Source organism: Vigna unguiculata, chromosome 9 (assembly GCF_004118075.2).
Source record: "Vigna unguiculata cultivar IT97K-499-35 chromosome 9, ASM411807v1, whole genome shotgun sequence".
Lineage (NCBI taxonomy): Eukaryota > Viridiplantae > Streptophyta > Magnoliopsida > Fabales > Fabaceae > Vigna > Vigna unguiculata.
This window is the reverse complement of record NC_040287.1, coordinates 36964092-36975090: the sequence shown is the minus strand read 5'-3', so window position 1 is coordinate 36975090 and position 10999 is coordinate 36964092. Positions and strand designations below refer to the sequence as shown.

Here is a 10999-nt window from a genome sequence, read left to right as displayed (position 1 = left end):
TTAGATTGGAATGATTGATTGTTGAAATTCATGATTGCCATGTGTCAGCTCACCCAAATAATATGGATGGAAGAAAAATTATTAGTTCAAAATAACTGATCAAATATTACAAGAAATATTATAATTATTATTGGTTTTTTACTCTCTAAAGTAATTTTTATTTTAAGCTCAATCAATAATTTTTTCATCATTTTTAGTTTATATATAAATATTCAGTCCTGACTTATAAATTATAATAGTGTAGTTCATGCATATTAATTATTCTCAACATTGTTTAATTAACAATTATGAAAAAAGAGAAGAAAGCAATTGATGGTGATCATATTTTAGAAATAAACGAGCTAAACAATGCAAGTAGACTTTTTGATTAATAGAACAGGGAAAATTCAATTTTTAAACTCATTTATATTGAACCCAACTAAAATAATGCCATCTAAACAAATTTTGTTAACATTCAATAAAAACTGGGTTAAAATTTTTAATTTTACTTTTATGTACGACCATTTTTAATTAAAATTAGTAATACATTACATAAAAGATAATTCATGATAAAAATAATTATTAAAATTAAACACTTTTTTTTTCGTATTATTACATGTTCAATTATTTTATTTCATTTATTAAAAGAAATTAATCCAATATAAATCAGATTTAAATACTCTACTATATTAATTCGGAACTCAAATAATCCATATTTAATTGACCAAACGAATCAAATAGTCAAATATAAATTTTGAGATATTTACAATTTACATTGAACTATGAAATTTACTCAATGTGCGTGATGTGTCTTAACAAAGAATAAGATTAAAAGTAGGAAAAAGTAACGAGTCATTTAACATACAAAAGTAAACAGTCATAAAAAAGAAAACAAACTTTTATTTATGAAAGAAAAAAGAAAATGAAGAGTAATAAAACATAATATAAAATTAGTAAAAAAATAAAATTGGATGTAAAATACCATTATCCTTAAAAAGTAAGGTGTTTAATTGGTACGTGGAGAGACTTTGAAATACTCTTTTAATAGAAAGGATTCTTCTTATTGTCTCCCTTTTGTGAATTTTTGTGAATTTAATGAGTATAGCTCTATAGTCAGATAAAGAAGAAAGAAAATAGCTTTGTTTGTTGAATATATGATAAAGAAAAGGGAAATGAAAAAGGAATGTTAAGAAAAAATAATTTCAAATTAAAATTAGGAAATGTATTTGAATTTTTAAATTAGAAACTTAAATTTATTTATGATTTTATAATTGAGATAAAAAAAATCAACATAAACTTGTAATATTTAAAATTTCAAATGTGCTTTTAAATCTAAAAAATATTAATGTATCCACATTTATTTCCGAACAAAATATAATTTTTTAATATCTGATATTTTAATAATTATGTTTAACTATAATTATTTTAACGTTAAAAATATTAACTAATATAATTAAGGTAACAAGTAATATTATAAATTGAGATCGAGCACTAAAAATAATTTAACTATTTTCTTAATATTTTATATATTTAATATTAAACTTTGTAATATAAACTAATAAATAACAAAATAAATAAAGTAGTGAGATCTGCTATACTAAAATAAAATTGCTCGACATTTTAAGGATTTAATTTTCTAACTAATTATATCCTATGTAGTGATTACCTTTATTCCATTATACGTTATTGAAACCATAACAATTCTAGTTTATCTAATTTATCCACTGAATCATAAAGAGACATAATTTCTTTAATAAAATAAAGTATCTAAAATAGATAAGAATAATTTTTTTTTTTTGGGCACGAAGAATGGAACACAGGTACATTTTATGTTGAAGTAGAAGGAATATTCTATTGTAAAAAAAAACATTTTGGTTTGTGGTAAGGTTTTCAAATACACTTCTTAAATGGTGTATCTATGTGTTCAACATGACATTAAAATACATAAGACACTCTTACAATAAATATCAATGAAGGGTTAAATTTAGAAGAGAACTTTTTTATTTTTTTATATTATTGATATAATTTTGATACGATCGTAACATCACATTAACAATAATAAGTACAAATATAATGATTTTTTAATAACTCAAATTTATTTTATAGGCTTTTATTATAATTACATAAATAAGAAACAAACTATACATAATCATAAATATTTAAATTATATATATATATATATATTATTGCAAATGCATTTATTTAATCTTCTATTATATTGTAGAATTTTTTGAAGTTATTTTTTGTTTTTCAATGAACATCAACTAAAGTATTTTTTTTTCAATAATAATAATAAGATAAAACATCTTAAATGAATTATATTCATTTTTATATAATGTGAGAACAATATATTTAGATTATTATATTTAACTATTTTTTTAATAAAAAATTGAATATAAATTAATACATGGATCCACGTTCTACATTTAGAGATTACACATATGTATTATTATGGATGGTACATAAATGTCATAAGAGACCCACTAATTTCAGAAAAAGACAATGGAATGAGCCATAGCAAGCTAATTTATAATTCATCAACACTTTTGAGGACACTAAGTATCAGGCTTTAAAAACCTATCAAACCAATCACATGATTCCTTCACTTGCAATCTCGTTATTTGGTGTCCAACTCCAGCTTCTGCAATAAACTGCGTGTAAAAGCTACCGATCATAAACTTGGACAAAAAAAAAAAAGCCAATTATTAATTCATTTTTAATCTATTATTTCAATCATTCTTAAATTATTACATCATATTATTAAAAAAATCAAAATAAGTTATTGAAAAAGAATGATGAATTTAAAAAATAAAAGAAATTCATCAAAATATCATTATCCAATTTTTATATATTATTTTTCTGTTATGTCTTAAAAATATACTAACAACTCATTTTGAAGTTTTAAAATATATTAAAAATATCTTTAAAACATTAAAATATTTATTCTTTCTTTCACAGACACATAAAATGATAATATTATAACTTTCATTTTTTAATTTTTTTATTTTCTAATTAACTTAGCGTGAGTAATTGATTAATTAATATATCATTATTTTTTTTAAATTAATGATCCACACTAAATCATGTAGAAGATAAAATATGAAAGTCAGCACAGAAAACTAAACTCTTTCTTCGTATACTTCTTATACTATTTTACTTCTGAAAAAAATTGTTAAGTAACCTTTTTCTTATACTGTCTATTTTCCTTATACCAAAGTGACCCACAAACACGAGGTCATACCTTAAAATTATCTAAACACTGAAACGCTTCGTATGCCTGAGTAGCCTTTGATATTGGAACTTCCAAGCCAGCAACGGGACATAGTGGATCTTCCGCACCTACACTTCCCAAAACCCAACCAAATATTTCAATTACAAGTTACAAATATTCACAAAAATAATTAAATTGACTAAATATCAGGGATGCATGCAAATGTTTAACATGTTATTTATTCTTTCTCTCACACACAAAATAATAATAATATAATTTTCATTTTTTATTTTCTGATGTAACTTAGCGTGAATTATTGATTAATATATCACTATTTTTTCTTTTAAAAGAATTAATGGTCCACACTAAGCTATGTCAGAAAATAAAATATGAGAGTGAAAATATAATTTTCGCACACACACATATTATATATATATATATATATATATATATATATATATATATATATATATATATATATATATAAACACACACCAAATAAGCACAATCTTATGTTGCAGCAGTGTGGTTACTCTGAATCGTGAATGTATGAAGTTGTGTATGAATAAGGTAACCCGGTTGAAATGAAAATGAAAAATGTGTTACCATTGATAATAAGCAATGGACGTGGTGCTATAGCTGGAATTGAATAGGGCGCATCATATTCGGAAGTTAAATCTGGAGCAATACGGTCAAATACCTGATCAAAATAAAAAATTATGTGATCCATTTTCCAAAACTTTAAAATACAACAATAAGGGATGCATACATGGTGCCAAGCATTCTCAATCATGCTTTGTTATAGCAATAAATCAAAGCATAAAGCAATTCATTTGGAGACAGAAATTGGAATTGATTTCATACAAACTCAGCTCACCTTCTCCACTACTTCTTTGTCAACACGATCTTTACCCAAATTATGACGAGCCACTGCATCCAACAACATTGTCGTTACTTTAGCATCCAATAACACGTCTCTCAAAATTATGATATATTTTTACATAAATTGTTTATTAATAAATAAAAATGTTTTACTCTTATTATTTTAGCCATCCCAAATCATGTTCCTGTCCCAAATTGGAATATATTAAATAGCCACCTATAAAAAGACTTGTCAATTTGAAGAATTTATTAGATGCTCCATATGTAAAGTGGTAGGCAGGTAGACTCCCAAGAATAATAATGGGTTAACTATATTTTTAGTCTATAAATTTTAATTTAAAATTAAAATTTGTTCCTGTACGAAATATTATTATATTTTGATATCTAAACTTTAAAATGAATAAATTTAGTTATTTTAACTCAATTATATTAATTTTTTTTATTTTTTTGACGTGTCAAACATGTTTCATATTAGTATTATAATTGTTTACACCGTTTAATACATTCCCAGATTAATATCAACGTCTAAAGAAAAAGTTAATGAAAATAATTTAAGAATCAAAATATATCAAAATTTTGGACAAATATAAATTCCAATTTTGAATCAAAGTTCAGAGACTAAAAATATACTTAACCCAATAATAATTTCAATATTATATTAATCTAAAATGAAGTGCAGGAAAGTAACATATGAAAGATAAGAAAACAGGAAAAACACGAAAGAAATTTCATAAACTGATTTGGCATTATCATACCGTCAAACAAAACCTCCATGTCATCAGCCAGAGGCTTCCATTGATCGTTGTCTATGGCCCATCGAAATCCCTGCAATATATATAGCACGTAAGTTTTGGGGTCGTTGTTTCAGAAACACAATTTTGTAAACAAAAGCTCCATTCAATCAATCATTGAGTTTCACCCGAACACCAATAAGAGGAACAACTACAGAATAGCGAGTATCAGCAAGTGCAGCAAACCATGCATGAATTCCTGCATCGAACAATTATAAAAGTGATGAATAATGATATGAAACATGTCTTCTAACATGTTCCTTGATCAACATCTCTCAACCAACCTCCAAGTGATATTCCGGTGATTCCTATTCTAGAAGGATCTATATCGTCTCTGTCTTCTGTTAGAAAATCTGCCAATCTCATCAAGTCATACACCTGCTACAACATCAAATAATTAATACACAATTGTTTTTTAACCCAGCAAATCGTAATCTTAAACTGCTAATTAATCACACTATTGAAACAAAAACGTTTGGAGCATCAAGTGCGTTGGTAAATGCAAGTCCACTTGAGTTTTATATATGAAAGAAAAAATATTAAAGACTTTTTGGACCAAATCCCACTCCAGAACAGGCCAATAACCCGTCACAGAATGATGGTATCACATTCACTACCAAATATAATCTTGAATGAATCCAACTCAGATAAAGGGTCCCCAGACCAAAATAAAATAATTATATATAGGGAGAGAAACAGACATTTGTGGCTTTTGAGACACTCTTGACAACAAAATCTAGTATAATGGTCGTCGAGTTTCAATTTCCTGTGTTCTTAAAATATTTTGGGAAAATGTTTTTTTTTTTTTGACAGGCACCACAATCTACTTTTAAAGGATTTTGTTCATTAAAAAAAGTAAACTTTTTTTATTTATAAAGAAAAAAGAGAGATTAAAAAGTAAAATATTGGATGTAATATAAGATGTGTGTAAAAGTTTGTCATGGTTTTGAAATGGATAATGGTATTTTAATTATTAAATTTTGATAATTTTTTTTATATTATGAAATATATTTTTTAAGTGATTTTGAAATATTAAAAATAAAAAAATAATTACTTAAAAGAATGTTATTTAAATTTTTAAGATAAAATTGTCAAAATCTAATATTCAAAAAATTATTTTTCTATCGAAATAATACAATGAACTGATTGTCTTTAATTAAATTTCAGAAAAAGAATGACCCAAAAATAGACGAAGAAAAGAAGTATTTTTACAACCATTTAATATCTTGAAATAATGATAAAATATTAAATTAAGGTATTTAATTAAAATATAACATAAAAATTAACAAAATTCCCTGTGGGATGACTGCATAAATTTGTGAAGGTTTCAACTTATCACATCCAAAATGGTAATGTTAATTGATAAATAACAAGGAGATTGGTTATATTTATAATATAAAACAGTTTGGTCCTGTGATCTAATCACAAACTAATAAGTGTAATATAACAATTATCATCTAATCTTAAACTAACCAATACAAAACAATAATTTTAATAATGTCATGCTAACAGTGCATAATCATTAAAGTCGATAAGAAATTACCACTTCATATATGAATGGCTTCGATTTACCTGAAGCCCACGAATAAGTAAGTGCCTGAGAATTTTAATTTTTTTTAGTAGAGTTGCCGTCAAAAGAAATAAAAGAAAACATGGTTAGTTTTAAATTTTATATAGATAACTTCTTTTTAACTTTCCAAACAATCTTTATATGTCCATTTCTCTCTATATGAACAACATATAACAAACATAAAAATAATATTCTTTTATTCTTCAAGGCAAATTCACAGTCACCGGAATACTAATTTCATTTGATATAGTAATCCAACTATTATGAAACTCGTCAAAAAGTTTTTTGTATTAATTTATTAACCAATTTTTTTATGTTGTAACTTCAAATTTTTATTTTGTGAAATTACTATTACCATAATAAAAGTTCCATTGTTAAATATTTTAAATTGAACTGCAATCAAATTCAACAAAATTAGAGTTGCAGAACCTAAAATTTAAAATTATTTTTCAAAAGGAATAAAAGATGTTGTTTCAAACAAAGCATTCAAATCTTAAAATATGAGTTCATGCCAAAACTTCTCCCTGAATAAAACTGCTTTATTCATCAGGGTTCTAAACCTAAAAGTAAGGACAAAATAAACAATAATAGAACAATCAAATGGAGAGCATACTAATGGATATCTTTTAAAATAATGACCTAATTATATTTAGAAATTTAATTCATTTTAGTTTATATATTCTTTTTTACTGAATTTTTATTTCTTTTAAAAGAGTGGTCTTCTATCTTTTAAAAAGACTTGATTTGGTATCATTATATAAATTAACATTAGCACAGTTTAAAAAGAATTAGATGTTAAAATCTAGGTCATTATTTGAGACTTCAAATTTAATATCTAACACCTTCTAAATTTTGACACATGATATCTTTTAAATTTTTATACCATGACATCTTTCAAATTTAATAGAAGAAATCACATTAATTTTATTTAACAAATATTAAATTTATTTTAGTAAAAGAAAATATGAAACCAAATTACTTACTAAATTTATAATAAATATAAGAAATATTTATTTTGTAAAAAAATTTAACCAATATACTAATAAATCATCGGTCTAACTCTTATAAAATATTGACATCAACTTCTGTATATATAACCTATTATTTTTTCTTCACATTTTTGTTATTCTCTATACTATTTATGAAAACAACTTAACTTCTTTTACATAGTATTTTACTATTTATAAAATTATTATCCACAATTAAATTATAAAAGTTAATAAAATTAATTTATTTTTGTTAACAAGTTTTTATAATTTTAAAATAAGTTACAATAATACAATTTAATTTTAATAAATATTAAAATAGTTAATCTTTATTTATTTTATTTACTATTATTATTAAAGAAAAGACACAACTCGAACGTTTTTTCTTTAGGAACACGTACATCTCTGTAGGCATGTGTGTTCGTGGCACGTTCTCCATGGTAACATGTATCCACCGAAATTGCTACATATCCCCGCGAAGCATACGCCTGAAACAACAAGAAAAACAACATATTATAAAAGAATTATAATACACGAGTGGAAAGACAAACCTCGCTCATTTTTTATTTTATATGTGAATTTTTTTTATTATGAACAGTTGTTTAAATTTAAGAAATTTTTTTAAGAAAATGACATATATATATATATATATATATATATATATATATATATATATATATATATAAAGAAGTTGTATGAAAATCTTAAAAATATAAAAATTAGAAAGAGATGTGAAAAAAAAATTATAAATTCAACATTTGAATTATAAGATTAGTTCAAAGGATAAAACTGTTAACCCGTACCTAAAAGCACCGATTAAAGAATAATTAAAACGTATTGGTTCCATTATTTTTACATTGAAAATCTGAAATAATTAAATATATTAATTAAAATAATATAAATACATATATCAAATTTTATAAAATCAAAAATAACTTTTTAAATTTTTAAACAATAACTTTGTGATACAAAACAAAAACTTTAAATTTTTAAAGTCTTTACTAAAAAAAATTTCTATTAATATTTTTTACAAACTTTTTAAATATTTAACATTATTTTTTTATTCTTTTTGTTAATTTAAATTATTTTATATTTAATTATATTTAATTTTTAAAAACATTAAAATATATTTATTTTATTATTTAATTATTTTTTAATTTTTGTTAATAAATATTAAATAAAATTTATGATATTTTTGTCTTTAAATGAAGGTTAAATCATTCCATAGGTCCCCATTTTTGTAGTGAATCTCAAGTAGGTCCTCCCATTTTTAATTTAAATGTTAGAGTTGCTTTAAAAATAAAAACTTTATAAATTCAAATATAAAATTTAAAAAAAAAATTATAACAATTCTAACATTTGTCTATAAATTATTGATATATAAATATTTGAAACAATATTTAAATAAAGTTCAATGTAAAATATACATTTAAATAAACTTAATTTTGTTAAAAATATCAATTATAATAAAAATACAATTGTAAATTTATATAAAAATTAAATCTAATATAGGGATGAATTTGGTTTAGTTTTAAAAAAATTGGAACCAAATTGAGACAAAATAACAAATACAAAGACTACATCGAGACTTTTGACATCCAATAGTGACACGTACTGCCACATCACACTGTCTCTGCCACGTGGCACAATGTCAGATTGACATGTGGCAATTTTATTTTATTTTTTTAAAAAATATAAAAAAAAGTTAAAAATAAAAAAATCACGTGCTGACACGTGACACATAATTAGCACTAACGGAAAGGAACTGATTGCAATAAATTTTAAAAAATAGGGACTCAATTGAGTCAAATAATTAGTGCTAAAAAATAGGCACAATGTCAGATTGACATGTGGCAATTTTATTTTATTTTTTTAAAAAATATAAAAAAAGTTAAAAATAAAAAAATCACGTGCTGACACGTGACACATAATTAGCACTAACGGAAAGGAACTGATTGCAATAAATTTTAAAAAATAGGGACTCAATTGAGTCAAATAATTATGGAGGACTTGACTTACTTGATATTTCGCTACAAAAATGAGAACTTCCAGAATGATTTAACCTTAAATGAAATCAAAATGTATTAAATTTATAAAATTAAATGCATATTAATTATTGTTATGCAGTGTCCTGAGAACACTGCAAGACCCTTTAAGGAAATTAGAACAAAAAAAAGTGGAAGATGTTATGATTCAACTCCATCTCGTAATAAAACTAAGAAGAAACCTATAAAAAAAATGAGGTGAGAAGAACCTTAAGCAATGGACGCAAGAAGTCTTTGTTTTTGTTCATACTGTGAAGAAAAACAACCGCTGGCCTTCTCTTCTCCTCATCGCTTTCATCGCTTTCCTTTAATTTATAAATCACCACCGGCAGCCATTGTATCCTTCTTCCGGAGTGAGCTTCCTGAGTATCCCAAATCAATGAGGTTATCTCTCAAGCAAACCATCAAATCAGAATAATAAAAATATCGATTCAAAATTCAACTCCGACGAAATTGAATTAATTAGTGACCTACATACTCCAAATTCTCATTCTCGCCCTCCCAGAGCTCCTGAAGCACAAAATCAAATCAGAATAACAAAAATACCGATTCAAAATTCAACTCCTAAGAAATTGATTAGTCACCTACATCATCCCATTCACCAGTTGGCCAGTTCATAACCAAGTAGAAGTTCTCCTCCTGAAGCAACTCTTCAAGGTTCTCTGTCTCCATCTTCGGACACGATTCCATTATCTCCATCTATAATTTTCAGGCGATTGAACAAGACGACAATGAAAATTAAGAAACAAATAAAAATAAGCAAAAGACGTTGCAAATGTCAATAATGACAGTACCTCTTCCTTCGTTGGAGGAGAGTTTTCATACAAACGACTCACCGCTTTCTTATAACGACGAACTATGGGGAAAACTGATCAAGCATCATACATAAGAATGAGATTAAATTAAACGAATCGTTGCACAACACATAGCAAGATTGTGAAAGTTAACGAATGAAGTCGATTGGGTTATACATTCACATCGTCGTCTAGTACTAAAACGAATTACTTGAAGGAACTTGGATCGAAGCTTGCTATGAGCTTCTTCAATGGCTTCTTTTTCCGCCATTTTCGTTTGGGATTCAGGGTGAGAGTGAGTTCTTTGAGACGGTTCTTATAATTACGGGACTTTGGCAGTTGGGTTGTAATGATTGAATGTTGAAATTATTACCATGTGTCAACTGACCCAAATAATATGGATGAAAGGAAAAATATTAGGTTAATCAAAGGCTCAAGACTGATTGTGATTAGTCTATGGCTTAAAATATATATATATATATATATATATATATATATATATATATATATATATATATATATATATATATATATGTATCCACACATTTTGCTGTAGAGAGTGAGGGGTTAAATTATCACAATTGTGTCTCTCTTATCCCAATATTCTATTTTTTTTTTCCTTTCTGTAAATAATACAAGTAGACTCTCGGATTAATAAATTTTAATTCACAAGTAAAATTCTATTTTTTAAAATCATTCATGTTATCTTAACAAATTTTGTTAAAATTTAATAAAACAACT

General features: G+C 24.8%; 1 protein-coding gene across 1 annotated transcript; it reads right to left on the bottom strand.

Annotated features, from left to right (window-relative positions):
- Window positions 1–2509: 2509 nt before the first annotated feature.
- LOC114163707 (putative esterase YitV) lies at window positions 2510–10529 on the bottom strand. The gene is made up of 14 exons (XM_028048001.1): window positions 10436–10529; window positions 10259–10332; window positions 10053–10163; window positions 9939–9974; window positions 9674–9826; window positions 7821–7907; window positions 6407–6460; window positions 5148–5241; window positions 4992–5062; window positions 4828–4897; window positions 4068–4120; window positions 3797–3890; window positions 3221–3318; window positions 2510–2630 (listed from the first exon to the last, which is right to left on the bottom strand). The coding sequence occupies exons 1-14, from the start codon at window positions 10527–10529 to the stop codon at window positions 2535–2537; spliced, it is 1185 nt and encodes a 394-aa protein (XP_027903802.1). The 3' UTR covers window positions 2510–2534.
- Between the last annotated feature and the right edge of the window lie 470 nt (window positions 10530–10999).